General features: G+C 50.1%; 1 protein-coding gene across 2 annotated transcripts; it reads left to right on the plus strand.

Annotated features, from left to right (window-relative positions):
- The first annotated feature begins 1,112 nt into the window (after positions 1-1,112).
- EPB42 (erythrocyte membrane protein band 4.2) lies at positions 1,113-19,825 on the plus strand. Of its 2 annotated transcripts, XR_004485405.2 has the most exons (14): positions 1,113-1,572; positions 2,874-3,059; positions 4,021-4,251; positions 7,076-7,194; positions 8,120-8,224; positions 9,081-9,258; positions 9,853-9,991; positions 10,279-10,382; positions 11,159-11,401; positions 12,443-12,742; positions 15,699-15,853; positions 16,990-17,123; positions 17,227-17,392; positions 18,973-19,098. XR_004485405.2 is itself a non-coding variant. In XM_004273936.3 (13 exons), exons 1-13 carry the CDS (start codon positions 1,563-1,565, stop codon positions 19,133-19,135), a joined length of 2,067 nt encoding a protein of 688 aa, XP_004273984.1. In that variant the 5' UTR covers positions 1,113-1,562; the 3' UTR covers positions 19,136-19,825. The 2 variants fall into 2 exon arrangements, 1 of the variants encoding a protein (XP_004273984.1); XM_004273936.3 differs by lacking the exon at positions 17,227-17,392 and having other exon boundaries at positions 18,973-19,825.
- The last annotated feature ends 352 nt before the right edge of the window (positions 19,826-20,177 follow it).

Raw genomic sequence — 20,177 nt, forward strand, 5'->3', positions numbered from 1 at the left:
GAGACATATACCACAGTGTTCATTGCAGCTCTATTTACAATAGCCAGGACATGGAAGTAACCAAGGTGTCCATCGACAGATGAATGGATAAAGAAGATGTGGCACATACATACAATGGAATATTACTCAGCCATAAAAAGAAACGAAACTGAGTTATTTGTAGTGAGGTAGATGGACCTAGAGACTGTCATACAGGGTGAAGTAAGTCAAAAAGAGAAAAACAAATACCATATGCTAACACACATATATATGGAATCTAGAAAAAAAAAAAAAAGGTTCTGAAAAACCTAGGGGCAGGACTGGAATAAAGATGTAGAGAATGGACTTGAGGACACAGGGAGGGGGGAGGGTAAGCTGGGACGAAATGAGAGAGTGGTATGGACTAATATATACTACCAAATGTAAAATAGCTAGCTAGTGGGAAGCAGCCGCATAGCACAGGGAGATCAGCTCGGTGCTTTGTGACCACCTAGAGGGGTGGGATAGGGAGGGTGGGAGGGGAGACACAAGAGGGAGGGGATACGGGGATATCTGTATATGTATAGCTGATTCACTTTGTTATACAGCAGAAACCAACACACCATTGTAAAGCAATTATACTCCAATAAAGATGTTTAAAAACAAAACAAAACAGTAAACAGCAGAAAAATCACATTCTTACCCCATTCCCTAGCTCCCCTCCCCACAGGCAACCAATGGTCTTTGTAGTTTCTTTTATATCCTTCTATAGATATGCCATATATATGCAGGCCAGTCCAGCTGCACCTGAGAGAGCTTCTGGTGACACAGTCTCAGAAGCCCAGATAAAACCCAGGAGGCCAAAGAGGGCCAAATAGGAGATCCTCCTCTGTGTCGTGTCCTTGTTGACTAAACAAGTAGAAATAGGGAAGACATAAGCCCTAAGTCCCAACAGAGTTCCAAACCTTCTGGTAGAGTGTCTCAAACCCATCAGGCTTGGAAGAGGCAGAGCTCTTGCTTCTGCTTTTAGGACATTTATTTTTCACCAACAAATTCCACCCGCTAATCTCTTTCACACAGATGAATCGCAGACACACATGTTCTCTCTTTATACTATCAAAATGGCCCATGAACATCTAACAGCTTGCAGCTCATGATATGTTTAGGCCCTGAATTTGTAGTTGGATATGGGCCTCCTTCCAGAGTCTTTCAGTGTCATCCAGGTAACATCTCTGAGGGTCTCTTGAGGCCACTGAAGCAAGAGGCTTAGAAGCTTACCTGGGCTTCTCCAACTGTCAGATCTTGCCCCCCTCCTCCCCCCACTCCAGCCTGTCAGACATACCCCTGTCTGGGCCTCCTGGCACAAGAGATAAAACGAGAAAGGGGAACTCCTAGCAGCTGGTCCAAGAGATACCAGAGGGGAAGGAGCAGGAGAGACAAACATGTGGGGAAGCAGAAGGAAACTCCAGTATTTACAGATTCTTAAGCCAACAAAAGTGCCTTCATCATTTTCTGTCTGGAAGACAGATTCAGAGAGGAAGCTCAGAGCAACAGTTCAAGACAGGCATTTCCTATAGCCAAGTGGATAAGAGCAGCCTGCAGCCATGGGACAAGGTGAGCCAAGCCTGCTCTCCACAGGGCTTACTGGGCTCTCAGTAGCTCCTCCGTCCTTACATGTTTTCATTAAAAGAAGCAGGATGGTGGTGGAGGTGACGATGATGTGACCGTGACGGCGAGGTGGTAGTGGGTGCTAATGGTGGTGGAGGTGATGGCGGTAGGGCTATGGTGGGGGGATAGTAAATGGGTGCTGCCGCTGGTGGAGGGGCTGAGGTGTGGGGGCTGGCCGTGGGTACTGGTGGTACTGGAGGTAATGGTTGTGTGGCTCTGGTGGGAAGGGTAGTAGTCGGTGCTGGCAGCAGTGGAGATGACGGAGGTGGATTATGGTGGGAAGTGGTGATGGGTGCTGTGGTAGCGATGGTACTGGGAGCGTGGCTATGGAGTGGCAATAGGGTAGGTTGTTGGTGGTAAATTGGTCATCGTCATGATGATGGTGGTAAGATGATGATGGTGGTTAAACGGATTTATATTCTTTATCCCAGGATCATCCTAACATGGCTCTTCTCACTGGGTTGTGGTACATCAAAGCTAAATGGGAGAGAAGGAAGGAGGAGCCAGGGAATCCAACTAAAAGGGGCAGAGGCAGACACCAAGCCGGGAAACAGGCAGCAGCAGAGAATGCAGAAATCTCAGGGGCCTCTGTTAGCACATTTACATTTACAAGTTCTTGATGTAAAGTGAGAACTGCCTGAGAGGATGTCATGATACTCACAGGCCCCCTTCTTGTAGCGTTTTTCTGGGCTGCATGGTACCAAGGGTTTAATGAGCCTTTAGGTGAAAGAGCCACGTGCAATCTCGAGTGAGTTGCTTCTGCTCTCTGGGCCTCACTCTTCTCACCTATAAAACAAAACAGTTGGACTCAGTGATTTCAAAACCAGCTCTAAAAGTTGTCTGATTGTGTTCTTAGAAAAAAAATGAGTAGGGGTGAGCAAAATTCTGGATTTTATTCATTGCTTCTGGATTGGGACCAGAAAGTGGGGTTGACAATGAGAACAAGCTTCACTCTTATTAATAATAGTAACAGTCCTACTTAATGGGACTTACTATGTGTCTGACATGGTGCCAAGCGTATTATATACATTACCTCATTTGCTTTCCACAGCCCTGCAAGGAGGGATGATTGTTCTAAGGAAGAGGAAACTGAGGCTCAGAGTAGTTAAGTTACTTGCCTGAGATCGCACAGCTAGTAAGTGAGTTGAGCCAAAGATTTAAACCCTGGTCTCTGACTCCAGCGTCTCTGCATTTACTGACGTTGTCATATTTGCCTAGTCTCCATGATTTCTTTCTTTTCACAATAGGCCTGGGGATCAAGAGCTGCGACTTCCAGGCAGCAAGAAACAATGTAGAGCACCACACCAATGACATCAGCTCCCAGCGCCTCATTGTGAGGAGGGGGCAGCCCTTCACCATCAGCCTGAACTTCTGGGCTCCAATCCGCACATTTTTGCATACCCTGAAGAAGGTAGTCCTCATTGCACAAACTGGTGAGTGGGGCAGGCCTCGACCTCTTTGGCAGCAGGACTGCGGGTTTCTTTCTCTTGCCCACCAAGGGGCACGTGGCTCACACTGCACCTGGGCCTCCAGAAGTCCTGCCCACTGGCAGGGCCTGTGAGGATGAGATAATATGCGTAATACGTAGCATTTATTATGATTCAGAAGTTTCTCAGCCGCATTATCACTAAGGGGTTCCTTTGTTGCATATATAATATCAGTTTTGTAGAAAAGTCTGAATGGGATTTAACCTAGGCTAAATATAACATTTAATTGCTACTACTTGCTGAATCTGTACTACATGTCAGATATTGAGCCAAGGGCTTTACATGCAATATCTCATTAAAACCTCACATTAGGGGCTTCCCTCGTGGTGCAGTGGTTAAGAATCCTCCTGCCAATGAAGGGGACACGGGTTCGAGCCCTAGTCCAGGAAGATCCCACATGCTGCAGAGCAACTAAGCCCGTGTGCCACAACTACTGAACCTGCACTCTACAGTCTGCAGGCCACAACTACTGAGCCTGTGAGCCACAACTACTGAGCCCATGTGCCACAACTAGTGAAGCCTGCGTGCTTACAGCCCACGCTCTGCAACAAGAGAAGCCACTGCAATGAGAAGCCCGCGCACCGCAACAAAGACCCAATGCAGCCAAAAATACATAAATAAAATAAATAAATGTATTAAAAAAAAAAAACCTCACGTTGGCCCTATGAAAAAGGTATCATTACTACACCCATGTTATACACTATGAACCTTTTCTAGATTTAGGTCCATGAGCGCTGAGGACCTGTGCTCTCCCATCACCCTTTACTGCCTCCCATTCCTGGATGGGCTGCTTTCATTCTCCTCCTAATCTAATTTTCACTTGCTCCATCTTTGGGATACTTCACTTTGTTACTCTGAGTTGTGGCAAAGAGATCCAAATGACCAATTCATCTCTGTATGACTGCAGGAGAGCAGCCTTCCAAGGCCAACCAGACCCAAGCCACGTTCTCAATTTCCAGTCTTGGAGACCGGAAGTGGTGGAGTGCAATGGTGGAGGAGAGAGATGACCAGTCCTGGACTATCTCTGTGACCACACCCGCAGACGCTGTCATTGGCCACTACTCACTCCTGCTGCAGGTTTCAGGCAGGAAGCAATGCCTGGGCCAGTTCACGCTGCTCTTTAACCCCTGGGGTCGAGGTGAGTTTGGACCTTGGCCAGCCTGGGCTACAAAGGACTCAAGGCCCCGGAGCTGGGGTGCAACTGCTCCAGGCCTCAGGACCCAGCTCCCTCTAGGGCGGCACTAGCACTCAGCTCCTGTGGTGCCTGCCTTCCGGATGAATGGCCTCTCAGACCAAGGGTCCTCTCTTGGGGTCATCTTGGAAGCAGCAGCCCAGGGCTTCCCACTGAGAGCAGAGGCTTGTCTGGTGCTGGCTCAGGCTATTTGGTCACAGGAGCTGAGACTCACTGAGATGACCCTAGGAGAACTACCCTCTTTTATAACAGGACAGGGGCCAAAAGCTGGAAAGCGCTTCAGGAAAAGAGGCGACCTGAGGGACGGGCTTCTCTGTTCCCTCCCTGGGCTCCCATAGTTTGTCTCCAGGGTGAATCCAGGTTTTGTGGGACCTGAAGTTTATATAATTTGGGGGACCCTCTTTCAGAAAAAGAACACAGAATTGTGAATTGCTAAGGCTCCTCCCTGGGCTTATAGGGGTCTGTACTGGTGGGGGGCCCAAAACTGCAGCTTCAACTTCACAGTAAATCTTCCTTTCTGAGCTCTCTGCTTTTCTCCACTTGTTAGTTCTGTCCTTACTACAGACTGCTGGGTTCTCTCCACACTGACCTATCCCAATATCTGCCTGGAGCAACAAATCAAACAGCCAGCCTCCCTAGCTCAGCAGCCTCTGAGTGGACTTCCTGGGGTCAGGTGGCCTCCAGTGGCAACCTCTGGCAAAGCTCAGCTCTAGCTGTCGGGACTATTTCATCTAGAAAAGTCATCAGACATGGCTGACGTGCTCCAAACGGGAGCTAAGAGAACATTTCCTCTTCCTGCCCATTCTGAAGACTGAATCTGTCTTCCCTTTAGAATCTGCCACCCCCCACCTTAAACCTTTGTGTTCCCTGAACGGTTGTTTGGGGGACAGGAAAAGCTTCCTCCTGCTTGCCTGTCCCTGCTACGCCAGACAAGCCTTTTCCTTTCACGGCCTCATTACGAGGCAGGGCTGGGAACAAGGGGAAGTAGAAGAAATCTTACCAGGTTCCTGCACCCCAGTACCTGATGCCCTTTCTATATGGCACCTGAATCCCAGTGAGCTCCCTATCTCCACTTCTTTTGCCCAGGCTGGGGTTCTGCAGTATCCCCTCTTTCAGGTGGCCCTGTCTCTCCTCAGTTCAGGCCCTTTGCTTCTGCTCCAAGGGGTTTGGCAGGTTGAACAATGGATGAGAACTAGTGTCCATTGAGGTACCCTTGCCCCATGTGGGTGAGTGTGGATTCAGGGCCCCTTCAGCTGGGGGAGGCCCCATGGCTCTCCGTACACTGAAAGACCCTCAAGCCATTCCCTCCAAAACTGAGGGTTTAGTGTACCTGCCTCGCTGACTTTGAGCCCACATCCAGAGCTAGACCCTGATGGCCAGAGCAAAGACACAGCAAAGACAGTTCTGGGACAGTGCTTGGTTCAGAGGGAGCTCACAGTCTTGACTCAGTGCCAGGATTCTTGCCTCCATGCCTGACTTGTAGGGACCTGTGTAGGGAAGGCCTCTCTATGGGGGTGAGGGAGGCGTGGAGGGGGGCAGGGTCTGTCTGGCCAGGAGTGAGTTGTTGGCACTGCTCACCTGGGAGGTAAGAGATTTTCAGAGGTTATCTGGGACTCAGTCTCATCTTAGCATACTTGGAGATGGGGCTCTCCTGGATTCAAAAGGAAATTTTGCACCCTGTAATGAAAGAATCCTATTCATAAGCAGGGACTTTATAAAGGGGGGAGGGGCTACACCCAAGCAGAGAAGAGGAGGGGCTGCTACCTATGCTCTGAAAATGTACTTCCCAGAGCCTGCAGGGCCTGGGGCCAAACACCTCGGTTTAAAGTGATTTCAAAGAAGTGATGTCCAGCTGACTTCACAGACAGTACTAAGGATGGAGGGGCAGGGGCCCAGGGCTCCTTGGGCCCATGGTTCTGTGATCTTCTGTCCCAGGTTTTTCAGGGATTCCTGATTTCTAATATGCCATCCTTCTTTCACTTTGAGTACCCTCATCCCAGTTGGATGCCTGGGGGATGGTTTGGAAATCCTCTTCTCTTTCTAGTCCCCAGGAACTAGTCTACCACCCCCCACTTCACCCCTAGCACCAGGCAGAGGGAGACACTTGGCAAGCAGAGCAGGTCCCTCTGCTGCTCCCAGCTTCCTAGAGTGGATGATGGCCTCCTTAAAGCCCCCACCCTCCTCATGATCCCCAGCCCAACCCTCGGATGAAGACAGCAGGAGAGGCAGCGGGGAGAGACCATAGGAGTCCCAGACCCACTTGGACACCCTGGGTGGAAACTAATGCTCTGGCTACCGCTCTACACATACCTGCTCAAATTCCCTTCTGCTCATGCCTGTCAACACGTTTGATTGGTTTTTCGGAATCACTTTTTTTTTTTTTGGTTGAACTTGTGAAAGAGACATAACAGGCCCCCTGGGATGCTCCCTGGGCTGTTGCCAAATTCTCTTGGTTCAGTAGCACTCTGGCTGCAGGTATCTTCGGGAACCAGCAGGCCTTTTAAGGTTCGCTTGTTCCTGTTGGCTGGCTGACCATGAAGGCCACCATGGCTGACCCAGGGACTCTGACCCCCTTCCCCACTCTCACCAGAGAGGAGCCTGGATCCCAGTGTGGGGTGAAAAGAGGGGGTTCCTCCTCAGTCCCCATCAGGCCTGGAGCTGAAGAGAAGACCTGCAGCTGAATCCCACCTGAGCATGGAGGGCAGAGGCCTGGAGGTGGAGGGCAAGCCCAGTATCCCCCAGAGCCTCATTCTTGCCTGCTTCTCTCCAGAGGATGCTGTGTTCCTGGCGAATGAAGCTCAACGCAGGGAGTACTTGCTGAACCAGAACGGCCTCATCTTCCTGGGCACAGCTGACTGCATCCAGGCTGAGCCCTGGGACTTTGGCCAGGTACAGGGGCCTCCGGGGAAGCCTCAGGGACAGTGAGTGTCCCATAACCTTCAGTACTCAGGTCAAACAGACTGGGCAGGTCCAAAATCCCCTGGTCATGAGGCCATTTCTTTATGCAGTTTCAGCCCCGTGGTACCTCTCCTCCCTCAGAGCCACACTAGACCATCCTCCACAGCTTCCAGAGTTATCTTCCTAAAGACGACGCAAATCAAACCTCTGTTAAATTCCCACCATCTACAGGATAAAACACAAATCCCCGGGCTTGACACGCAAGGCTCTTCACAGCCGGGCCACTGCTTTCCTTTCCCCAAGAGCCACTCCATGCTCCAGCCCCTGGCCATCCCTTGAATGTGCAGGCTGAATGTTCCCTCTGCCAGGAATACCTTCCCTCCCTTATCCCCTGGAAAACTCCTACCCATCTTTTAAGGCCCTCTGAAAGCCTTCCCCAGCCCCCAGAGGCAGAGTGACTCTCTCCACTGTGCTCTCTGGGTGGGCATCTCTCCTAGAGCCCTGGCCATGTTGCTGAGATCTGTAGCCTAAGCAGCCACATGTCCCCCTCACTCCTAACCCCGGGCTCTTCAAGAGCAGGAGCTGCCGTCTTATCTGCCCCCACACAGGACTGCCCTGTCAGGGGCAGTGGGAGCAAATGACACAGAAAACGATAGAAATGAGAGGACTCGACACGGCCCTGGCGCTCAAGAGCTCACGCTATCAGGAGTCAGACGACAGAAGAGGCAAAGGGCTGGAGTGCCGGGCACAGGGACCAGGCAGCCCTGGGGGCAGAGGGAAAAGCCAGAACTCCCGAGGGGGCAAGGCAGGAAGGAGTGGAGCCTGAGTCTGGAGAAGGACGAGGGGACGGGGTTGACTTGTGGGAAGAATGCCTGACCTGCACACCCACCATCATGGCCCTGTGTGGTCCTTATAGTTTGAGGAGGATGTCATCGACCTCAGCCTGGACTTACTGAGCGTGGACAAGCGGGTGGAGAAGTGGGGCAACCCCGTGCATGTGGCCCGTGTCTTGGGTGCATTGGTGAGTGAGGACAGGGTCGGGAGGGGGAGGTGACGAGACGGCAGCCCTCTGACAGAGCTGCCCCACCTCTACGGCCCTGGCAATCTTCAAATCACAAGTGGTCCCCTCCTCCCAGGGTGTGGGGGACAGTCCTTGAAGAAGGTTCTGAGTGAGGAGGGAAGGACAGTAGCATCCACAGGGGAGAGAAAAGCACAGGGAGGTGTCATCCCTCAGGACACAAGCCAGCAAGGACTAAAACTGGCCCGGATTTCCTTGGCCCCTCCCTTCCTCCCCACCCCCAGCCCAACCTGGGGGCTTAGGTCCCTGGGAGGAAGGGGGTCATGTCCATCTTACCCAGTGTTTGCTGCTAAGGTGGTCAAAGGCATTTGTTCTCATTTCTAAATTATTCCCATGAAGGTAGCTTGGTGCTTTCCTGTTGTCCTTAAAAGTTCTCTCACAGGAATAACGTGTCCCGCATTTCCTCATGTGGCTCCGTCCACGCCTCTGAAGAGCTGGTGAGGGACAGGGCCAGCCTGCGAGGGGTAGGAAGCTTGGGATGCGTGGGCCTCGAGGCCCCAGGTGCAAACACTTACAAGGAATGGGAGCCAGGCAAGCCAAGGGGCAGCCCTCCTGCCGCTCTTGTGTCCTGAGTTTTGTTTTTCACGACGGTCCATGAAGCCCTGCTTCTGGAGGACTTGTTAAAAAGGAGGATTCCCAGGAATTCCCTGGCGGTCCAGTGGTTAGGACTCAGTGCTTTCACTGCCCAGGGACACACAGGTTTAACAAGTTCCAGGTGATTGCCATGCAGGTGGTCTGTTCACACCCCCTTGGAGAACTGTGATGAGCCCTCCTTGCCCATCCACATTTCCCCAAACAGCTGCATGCCCTCAAGGAGAAGAGTGTCCTGCCCACCCCGCAGATCCAGACCACCGAAGAAAAGGCCTTGCTGAACAAGCGCCGGGGCAGCGCGCCTATCCTGCGGCAGTGGGTCAAGGGCCAGGGGAGGCCCGTGTATGATGGTCAGGCCTGGGTGTTGGCCGCCGTTGCTTGCACAGGTACAGAGCAGGCTTGCCTGACGCACCCAAATGTCCCCTTGGCGACGGCGCAGTGTCTGCCCTGCTTCTTGGGTTGCCCCTCCTCCACCCGCAGCACTTCCCCGCCTCCAATCACACCCATAACTGCTTCCGGTGCAGTTATAACTGCTTCTGCTTCCGTCTGGCCAAGAAACCAGCTACTTATCCCGAGCAACTCCTCCCAACCAGCTGCTGCTCCTTTTGCCCCTTCGGCAAACTTGGGCCCATCTGGCGAGCTCTGCTCCCAAACTCACTTTTCCCCAAAGCTTCCCCTGGCCTTGCCCCAGGAAAGCAAGCCCTGCTGTGTATCCCGTAAGCCTCCCTCCGCTGTGTACTCTGCCTGCTGTGTAACTGGTTTGTTCCTCGTTTCTGGGCCCTCATATGGCCTGGGTCTGGCTGGTGTCAATTCTAACTTTCTGGTGCCTGTGCCCCTTCTCTTTCCACAATGTCACCTGGCATTTAAGATAGTGAAAGTGCCCGGTGTCCAGAGGAGACCCTGAAAATGCTAGCCATGTACCCTGCCCTCCACATCCCAGGCCTCTCTGGTGCCCTGACCCCCTGCCCCCTTCCATGCAGTGCTGCGAGGCCTGGGAATCCCTGCCCGCGTCGTTACCACGTTCACCTCAGCCCAGGGCACTGGCGGAGGCCTGCTCGTAGATGAGTACTACAGTGAGGAGGGGCTTCAGAATGGAGAAGGCCACAGAGGCAGAATCTGGTGAGAAGCCCGAAGGGGATGAGGTCCCAGACCTGGAAGGGCTCCAAGCCCACGGGGTGTCACCCATGGGAACCCCAAGGGGCCCTGCTGAGAGCAGGCCTTCAAGACTCTTGACAGCAGCATGCTGATGGTCAGGGTGAGTTGTGGAGTGCATGCCCCTTCCCAGGAGTGTTGCAACCACTTTTATGCAGCATCCTCCTATCCCCCTAGTAACAGCTCTGTGATTTCTAAGACCACTTCGGGACTCTTTTTTTCCCCATTTGAGTTGCTTCCTTTGCTACCTTCAGGATCTTCCAGACTTCCACGGAGTGCTGGATGGCTCGGCCTGCTCTGCCCCAGGGTTATGACGGATGGCAGATTCTGTACCCAAGTGCCCCTAATGGAGGTGGAGGTAAAGCCTGGGCATGGGCCCAGGACTTCCCTGGGCTGCACAGAGCTGCATGAGGGCAAGGAGTCCTTCGGAGAGGAAAGAGGGGCAGCAGGTGGTCCAAAGGGGGTCTGCATCCCCTAAAACAGGAGAAGCGCCAGGAATGATAGTGACCAGCAGAATGCTGACCTGATGCCCGCAGGCTCAAGGGAACAAATGAGTTAGCCATCTTGGGCCCAAGGTCTCAGGGAGACTAGCCCCCCTCAGAGCAACAGGTGAGGGAGCTGAGTCTCATGGAAGGGCAGAGGGTCTTAAGACAGCTTGTAGAGTGGGACTTCTGGGGTTCTGGATGTGGATGAAGAGAATATCAGGATAGGCTCAAGCTCAGAAAAGGAATCTTCAGGAGTTATAAAAGGATGGCTCTTCCTTTCCCAGGAACAGAACTGTCACAGAGCCTGGCACATAGGAAGTGCTCAGCAAAGGCAACCTATCCCTATCATGTCTGTAGTCAAGCTGGCTTAGGAACTCCCGTGTACTCTGTACCTCTGAGGTTATTACCTGTCCAGTTTCTGAGAGGGCTCCTGCCATAGGCCATGACCAAAAAGTGTTGTCGCTAAATAGTGAATTTCACCTCAGCAGTGCCCTCTCAGAAACCTTGCCTAGTGCCCACCTCTGACCTTGATCCCAGGGGAGGGACAATAGGCCATAGGATGGGGACTGCTGTTGTGAGCTCTGACCCAAGCTGAGGTCTGGGCGTGGTTCCTCTTGCTCACCGACCTTTCTCCCTTTCTCTCCCTCAGTCCTGGAGGCCTGTGATCTGGTCCCAGTCAAAGCAGTCAAGGAGGGGACGCTGGGGCTGACCCCTGCAGTATCAGACATTTTTGCCTCGATAAATGCCTCATGTGTGGTCTGGAAGTGCCATGAGGATGGGACACTGGAGCTGACCGACTCCAACACTAAGTATGTTGGCAACAACATCAGCACCAAGGGTGTGGACTGTGACCGCTGTGAGGACATCACGCAGAACTACAAGTATCCTGAAGGTACTGGGCATAGGAGGGCCCTGAAACAGCAACAGAAGGAAAAGAATGGGCCAGACACACGCAGGCCAAAGAGAGGTCCTTTCCCCATCATATAAAACAGGATTTCTCAGCCCTGTTTGACATTATTCACATTCTGGACTGGCTAACTTCGTTGTGGAGGGCTGTGCACCATAGGACATTCAGCAGCATTCCTGGCCTCTATCCACTAGATGCCGGCTCCCCCTCAACCACTGCCACCAGTTGTGACAACAGAAATGTCTCCCAACATTTCCAGATGTCCCCTGGGGGCACAACTGCCCCCAGTTAAGAACCACTGCTATACAACAGCACAGTTAATACCAAGCCCAGCTGCCAAGAGATGTTCTCTCTCTTCTGCTCTCCTTCAACACCCCCCAAGCTGATTTGGAGCCCACCACTGCAGTGTCCACCCATTTGTCCAAACAAGAAGCCCTGCACTGTCCTTGAGTCTCCCCCATCACCACCCCACTGTACTCTCACACCCATCTCCTCATCTCCTTCCCCATTGCCTGTAGGTCATCCAGGGCCTCATCATCTCTCGTCTAAAGTATTGCAGCAGCCTCCTAACTAGACCCCCGCCTCCAGTCTCCCCATCATTACTCTATTTTCAACTTAGTTTCCAGAATGAGCTTCACAAGACACAAATATAATTATGTTACAGAATATTCCTGTTCCAGAATATTCCATGGCCTCCATTGCCCTTGGAATAAGTCCAAACTTCTTCACTTAGGAAGATTCAAGTCCCTGCAACTTGTACAAAAACTAGCTCTCTCACCGTTCAAGGGGCAAATTCATAGCACTTGAAGAACTTGATCCCGTGAGTGGCTTGGAAGAGATACACTGTATCTGTGGTGGGTCTAACACAGATCTTTTTTAAGCTAAATATGGACCTAGAGGTTTGCAAAGCTCATGTGGCTTTGGCATTTGAACAGCAGCGGGGAAATGAACCTTAATCCTGGGCTGCTATTAGAAGGGTCTACAGCTGCTGGGTAAGAGGTCTGCTTTGTTTATTCCATTCTTCAGGATCTCTTCAAGAAAAAGAGGTGCTGGAGAAGGTCCAGGAAAACAGAATGAAACATGGGAAAGACGATGGCATCCATCCTCCCAGTCTCGAGACTGATGATCCTTTACATTTCTTCTTGGAAGCACCCAGCTCCCTAGCCCTGGGAGGGGACGCCCGGTTCTCTGTGAACTTGTTAAACCCTAGTGACCATGATAAAGAGGTGCAGCTGGCTGTTGGGCTGCAGGCAGTGTACTACAATGGTGTCCTTGCTGCCAAGCTCTGGACGAAGAAGCTTGTCCTCACACTCAGGGCCAACTCAGGTAACTCTCTACGGCCTCCCTCCCCAGACACTCCACACACCCAGCTCCCGCCCTGGGCAGGCAGCAGCCATACAGCACCCCCTGCAGATCTGAAGAGATAGCATCTAGCCCCTGGTGTGCCCTCTCTCTCTCTCTTTTTCTCTCTCTCTTTCTCATTCAACACATATTTATTGAGCTTCACACAGGGAAAAAAACCCCACAATTCTGATTGCAGTTATATAAGCAAACAGACAGTGTAAGAAGTGTTTGATAAGGTAAACAGAGTACAATGGCAGGTTAGCATCTTACCCAGGCTGGAGCAGGCTGCCCCCAGGTAAATCGGGCTGCCCTCGGTCTTGAAGGTTGAGTAGGACAGTGTCAGACAGTAAAGTGAGTCAAGGGCAGGCTTCCCTGGTGGCGCAGTGGTTGAGAGTCCGCCTGCCGATGCAGGGGACACGGGTTCGTGCCCCGGTCCAGGAGGATCCCACATGCCGCGGAGTGGCTGGGCCCGTGAGCCATGGCCGCTGGGCCTGCGCGTCCGGAGCCTGTGCTCTGCAACGGGAGAGGCCACAGCGGTGAGAGGCCGCGTACCGCAAAAAAAAAAAAAAAAAGTGGGTCAAGGGCATTCCAGGAAGAAGGGACATATGCTCAGGTTCTTCCTCCTCCTTCAGATTCTTATTTAATTGAATTGGGATGGGATCCAGGCACTGGTATTTTTTCAGAGCTCCCTGGGTTATTCTAGGGTTGAAATTCCCTGGACTAGAGCAGTTGTTCTCCAACTTTGCTGCATATCAGAACCACCTGGGGGAAGTTTGATGGTCAGCCTGCACCCCAGACCAATTAAGTCAGAAACTCTATGGTTTGGCCCAAACATCAAAAAAAGTTTTAAGTCCTTGGGTGATTCCAGTGTGCAGGCAAGAGACTCAGTGGAATAGTGCTTGTCTACATGATTGCAGCAGCCTCCTGATGGGTCCCCCTGCCTCCAGTCCCTCCACCCTGATCCCTTTCCAAGGGAGGGAGGGATGGAGTGCGGGAGTGGTGTGAGAGCTGGACAAGGCCAGATCATGAAGGGGCTTGTAGGTCCTGCTGAGGAGTTTGGGTTTTGTTCTCCGGGCAGTGGGGAGCTGGTGGGAGGTTTTAACCAGGGAAGTCAATGTGATCAGAAGTTCATGGGCAGAATGGAATGGAAGGGGTCGTATTAGAGTCGTGGTTCTCAACCTTGGCTGCACGTTGAATCACCTGGGGAATTTAAAAAATACTGATGCTTGGGCCTCACCGTCAGAGTCTGTTATAATTGATTTGGGGTGTGGCCTGGCACTGGGATTGTTTTATAAAGCTTTCCATATGATTCTAATGTACATCCAATGTCGACAACCACTGGATTGGAGCTTGGAAGGTTTTGTAATAATCAAGCCAAGAAATAAAGGACAAACTAAACTAGCTGCACTTTTCAAATGAAGTCATATTGAAGAGGTAGGCTAGATTGAACTCATGTATGTGGGGAGAGGGTGCTTCCAGCTTGGGTGAGCCTCCAGAATAGGGCAAATGGGGAAGAGCAGGTTTGGGGAGAAAGATGTTGAGTTCTGTTTGTGGCATGTTGGATTTGAAAGCCCATAAGACATCCAAGCTGTGACGGCCAGTAGGCAGCTGGAAACCTAAACCTGGTATTCAGGATAAAGGCCTGTTTGGGGGTGGGGGGAGTGGGAGAGGACTGTGAGAGGGTGAGGAGGAAACCCAGGCAGCACCAGCATGTTGGGGTGCAGGGGGCAGTCAGGGAAAGAGCAGAGTGAGAGACTGACAAGTGAAAGAGAGGATGGGGGCACGAAGCAAGGTCAGCAGAGAGGCCATGAGAGGTCAGGGCTGAAAAGCGTCCACTGACAGAGTGGTCTGACAGAGAAGCAATGGCAAAGACCAGGTTCCTGGGGCTTAAACAGATTGAGAGTTGAGGAAGTGAGACAAGGTGTGCAGTCCTTCCTGGAAGAATGGATGGGAAAAGAAGGGAGACCTGGTGGTAGTCAGCCAGGGACACTGGGGAGGAGGGTGTTCTTTGTTTTCTTTTAAGATGAGAGACAGCAGAATCCACTTACATGCTGAGGAAGAATCAGCAGAGAGAAAAGGACGGAAACCTCAGGAGAGATGGGTTATAATTGATGGTGCAATCCTTGGGGAAATGAGAGGCAACTAGAATAATTATAGCTCACATTTATCGAGCACTTATTTTTGGCAAACATGGTGTTAAATGTTCTATATGCATCATCTCATTTATCTTCATAACGACCTTATGAGGCAGGACCCATTATTATCCCACTTTACAGATGAGGAGACCAAGACACAGAGAATTAAATAATTTGCCCGAAGTTACACAGCTAAGCAGTGGTGGGATCAGGGTGGGGCACTGATTTAAAAAGCAAAGGACTGGACTAGGGCAGGGGGGATGCCTCACCCTCCGGGGGGGGTTTAACAGCAGGGGTAGATGTCTATGTCTGTAGGTTGCGAATGAGAACATGAGCTCGAGAGGCTTCCTCAAGGACGAAGGATGGCTTCATTTTCTCTGCAAAAGGGAAAGAGCAGAAGCAGAGAAGGGGAGGGGACTAAGCATACATATATTCAGCCACGGCTGGGTGGCAGGTCTGAGACCAGCACTTAATGACTGTCTCGTGAACCACAAGCCGGCCCTCCAGGTAGGCATTGTTATTAGACAAGGAAACAGGCTCCAAGAGCTTCACTTGTTCTAGTTCACAGGGGCCCTTTCCCCAGCCCTGTGGAGGTGGTCCATCAAGAGTGTTAGTGGCGGCAGTGATGGTGGTCACGGGTGGGTTCTTGACTGAGTTCAATTCTGAAATTGCTGTGAGGAATGAGGCATCTTTCTGGCTTCAGTGAGGTCCCGACTCCTTTGCGTTGTGTGTGAAACTACTGCTTGTTTCCAGGACGCATGCACTCACCCCTGGGTGCTGACTCCACCTGTCATATGTTTCAGCTGAGAAAATCTCCACCTTCCTGTCCTTCTCCAATTTTAAACAAAACCCGCCAGAGAATAGTTTCCTCAGACTCACCGCTATGGCAACACATTCCAGCCATACCTGCTTTGCTCAGCAAGACATCGCCATTTGCAGACCACACCTTGCCATCGAGGTAGGCACCAGTCCTTCCCCATATCACTGGCGTTTGCCGCTACTCAGGTCCCCGTTTCAGAAGGCACCGAGCCCCTCAAACTTCAGAGCAGGTGACCGTGCTGAAGAACTACCAGGAAACGCTGGGTTGAGCGCTCCTTCTCTTGAAAGAGATCGTTTCTTATACATGCTATTAAAGTTTAAATCTTCCAACTTTAGTTCAGATTAAGTAAAGTTTTCTAAAATTGGGGTCTTCCCAGTTGCTGCCTCTATACTTACAGAGATAATAACAGCCTATGTTTATTTAGCACTTTGTACATGTGCCAATGTATTTTCACCTCTTTTACTTCTTTTAATACAAAAGCCCTGGGAGGTGGAATTGTTCCCATTGTTCAGAGGAGGAAACAGTCCCAGAGAGCATCATGCCCACGATCATAAAAATAGGACATTTTAGAGGCTTAGGGCTCTTGGTCCAGTACTCTTTCCACATGTCTACCCAGACCAAAACGAATGTGACCTGGTGTCTGCTCTGGAAGAGGTTATTACAGTTGGGCAAGGGAGACACAACGTGTGGTCTTTTATGTCAGAGCTTTAGGAGAGGTACAAAGTCGCTCTGGGACACGTGAAGTAAAGGGGATTAATTCCAGCTGGTGGGTTTGGGGAAGACTTCATGGAGGATGTGGCATTTGTGTTGGGCCTTGAAAAATGGGTAAGCTTTCAGTGCAGAGGTGGGGGAAGGCCGTTGCAGAGAGAAGGCTGAGTAAAGAGGCCCAAAGGAGGGGAGCCTGAGGGGTGCATTGAGGCTCCGAAGGTGCCCGAAGAGGCTGGCGTGTCTTGCAGTCAGGGGAGGAACAGATGAGCCTGCAGGTAGATTGGGAGCAGATCAGGAAGGGCTCTGAACACCAACCGAAGCTGGATTCTGAGGACAATGGGAAACCCTCCAAAGTTTCTAAGTGAGGGAAAAGCACCATCAGAGGTTGTCAGTGATGGGTCAAGGGTGAGAGTAAATGCAGGAAGAGCAAGTAGAGGGGTAGAGAAGTCAGCTGTGGAGTTTGGGTGAGGATGGCAGAGCTAGGAGAGTAACTGAGGAGGCTTCAGGGAGGGTGGCCAGGAGGGGAAGGAGCGACTGCAGCTCTGTGCTCTTGGCATCTCCCACAGATGCCAGAGACAGCAGAGCAACATCAGCCCCTTACGGCCTCAGTCAGCATCCATAACTCCTTAGATGCTCCCATGAAGGGCTGTGTGATCTCCATCTTCGGAAGGGGACTCATTCACAGAGAGAAGAGCTACAGGTAAGAGACCGCAAGCTTCTCAACCCACAAAAACATCTCAACTGGTCAGAAAGGCAGGAACCCAAGATCGATGACTGTCTTTTTGTTTTGTCTATGGAGACAGAGCAAATACCTGCCAGAGTTAAACTAAAGGATTAGGGCCTCTCTCATCCTGGGGCCACCAATGTGGGTGCAGGAGTGACGGAGGAGGCTCTGTGCCTCTCGGGCACCTGATGCTGGCCACGGCTCTGGTCACACAGGGAGAGCCTGGGTATTGCTGGTGAATGCAGGTGAGGGGGTTAGGGCTGGGTGGGAGGGAATGCCACAGGGAGGGTAGGCTGCCTCTCAGTGAAGCCAGAGAGCTGCATTCTACTAGTGACAACACAATACAGAATTTTGTTTATTTCTACATTCTCTTTTACTCCTATTCCCTACCCCCATTCCCACTACCACCCTTCATATCCCTTTTTTAGTATGTATGAGTACTGTTGCTTCATGAGTACTGTATTCTTAACTTACGTAAATGGTGTTATGTCTAATTCTTTTTCTTTTCACTCAGAACTATGTTTTTACGATTCATCCACATGTCAAGTCCATTGCTTCTGCTACATATTACTCCATCGTGTACACCCCCGACTTCCTACCACGCCACTCCACAGCGCCTCCAACTCTCAGACACTACAGATATACGTCCCCTTACATACTCGCTTGAAAATCTGTGGGAGGTAGGGGGAAATATGCACAGGAATGGAGTAGCTGAGACATAGGATATGACCTGGTTTGACCACGTGCTATCAGATTGGCTTGCATAATGGCTGCAAGAGTCTACAACTCCCTCCAGCAGTACTTGACAGTTTCTATCTTCCTACGATTCCCCCACTCTTGGCAATACCCAGCTTTGTCTTTTTTTCCAGTCTAACAGGATAAGGTAATATCTCATTATTGTTTTAATTTGTAACTTTTCATATGTTTATTAGCCTTTTCCATTTCCTCCTCTGTATAGTTTGTTTTTAACTTTGCCCACTTTTCTTTTGGTGTTCCTGCCTTTTTTCCTTGTTGATTTGTGTGTGTGTGTGTGTGTGTGTGTGTGTGTGTGTGTATGTGTATACACAAACCCTGTATAGTCTAGATTAGTGCCTTGTTGGTTTTAGATGTTGTATCTTCGTTCATTATTGCTCCTTCTCTCACGAAGTCCACAGCATCTTCTGCTGAATACATACATACAGTTTAGAGTTCACGATGCCTACTCCTACCACCCATGAGGTCCCTCACAGGTTGTCTGGTTGTTGAGCCACTGCCTCAACCTCAAGAAACTCAGTGGGTCAGTCTTGCCCGTAAGTTGAGAGGAGGGACTACCAACATTTAACCAGACTTCTGTGTTCTCCCAGCTCAACTGTGGGGCAAAGCTCCTCAAAAATATCTGCACCATTCCCTCAGTCAACATAAGAAGGTCCACAGGCAGACTAGAAGGTTGCTAATAGGGCTGCAAAACACCACCTGTTGACATACTGACATCTCAATATGCCCACTGGACCCACTGCAGTTAGCAACGAGGGTTCCCAAACAGCCTTCCCAAACATACTATTACTAAGAACGAGACCAGACTGAAGTCGCAGGTGATAAATGAAACAACAGGTGTAACTTGGAAGCCCTTAGAATAGGATGTTTCTCTTCTCAAACATACAACTGCTCACCATAGGAGGCTCCTGCCTTCCATCCCCTTCAAACCTCCTCTGTTTTAACAGCAAGGTACTTGGATGTTTATTTCTTCAGAGTCCACTTCTTTAAGCAGGTAAGGATCAGAGTCACTGGGACCAGCAAAGCAATGACCCTGGGACAGATCTAGCACCTGCCTTTTCCTTTATTTCAGATTAAGTTCGGTGCAGTCCAGAAACACCTTGCGCACCCAACTCGAGTTCACACCAATGCAGGTGGGGCTCCAGAGGCTCACTGTGGAAATGGACTGCAACATGTTCCAGAACCTAACCAACTTCAGAAGTGTCACTGTGGTACCCCCTGAAACTCCAGCTTAAACTTCCAGCTCCAGCATCACTCTCCCCAACCACCCCTTGAATCTACAATCTAAAACTGAATGTGCTGGGAAGAGAAACTCTGCTTATCAGACAAGTAGATCTCTGTTCAGGTTGACCAGAAGAGTGACCAAGAACAAAACTAGATTCCCAGAAATCAATAGAAAAGACATTCATTCATTTCTGTCACCCCAGCTCAAGGCACCCATGAAGACTAGTTGTCTTAGAACGGAAACTACTGGGCTTGAGGAATAAAAAGAAGCCTTTGTAAAGGTACTCAGATAAGTAAATTCAGATTTTTTGAGTCCAGGGTTCTTCATAACCATTCACTGTTCACTCATACATTAATTTATAAAGGAAAAGAACCTAACATTTAAATCATACTTGTATTTCTAACGAAATGGGACAATATTAGCTAAAAATATGATTTTTAGGTAATCCTAAGATTACACTGACCAGTGCCATCCCTGACCATTATCCTTAAAGATCCAAAGATGACTGAAGAAAGTTATAAAACACACAGCATGAGACCTGAGCACAGAATGATATTCTAGATTCAGCTACAGATAAGTCCTTATTAGAGTTAAATATTATTAAATATTAAATATCCCACAATTAAGTTTGATGTTAATAACATAAATTTGGTCCAGTAGAGAAATACACAATTATTAAGTATAAAGAAAATAGGACCTATTAAAAAAAAGAAAAAGAAAATAGGACCTATAAAGAAAGATAAAAGAACTGGACTCCTTTTGTACAAAGTTACAAGTTTTTTTGTTTGCTTACATTTTGTTGCTTTGATACTCTGTTTGATTTTAGTTCCTTTTCCTTATAACACTTTTTAAAAGTACAGAATGGCACTTTATAAAAGTAAATTAAAACTCTTAAAAAATAAAATAAAATAAAACTCTTGACTCAAGGAATTTCGACCCCAAGTACACACTAGTCTCTCAAAAGAATGGCTGCTGGACTTGGAGGGTACTATGCTAAGTGAAATAAGTCAGACAGAGAACTATAAATACTGTATGATGTCACTTATATGTGG

This window comes from Orcinus orca, chromosome 2, assembly GCF_937001465.1.
Source record: "Orcinus orca chromosome 2, mOrcOrc1.1, whole genome shotgun sequence".
Taxonomy (NCBI): domain Eukaryota; kingdom Metazoa; phylum Chordata; class Mammalia; order Artiodactyla; family Delphinidae; genus Orcinus; species Orcinus orca.

What these genes read in the sequence shown, in the direction of transcription:
- EPB42 (XM_004273936.3), top strand. An exon ending in AGCCCTGGGACTTTGGCCAG is followed by an intron (nt 7,195 to 8,119) that starts GTACAGGGGCCT and finishes TGGTCCTTATAG; the next exon opens with TTTGAGGAGGATGTCATCGA. An exon ending in TGCCCCTAATGGAGGTGGAG is followed by an intron (nt 10,383 to 11,158) that starts GTAAAGCCTGGG and finishes TCTCTCCCTCAG; the next exon opens with TCCTGGAGGCCTGTGATCTG.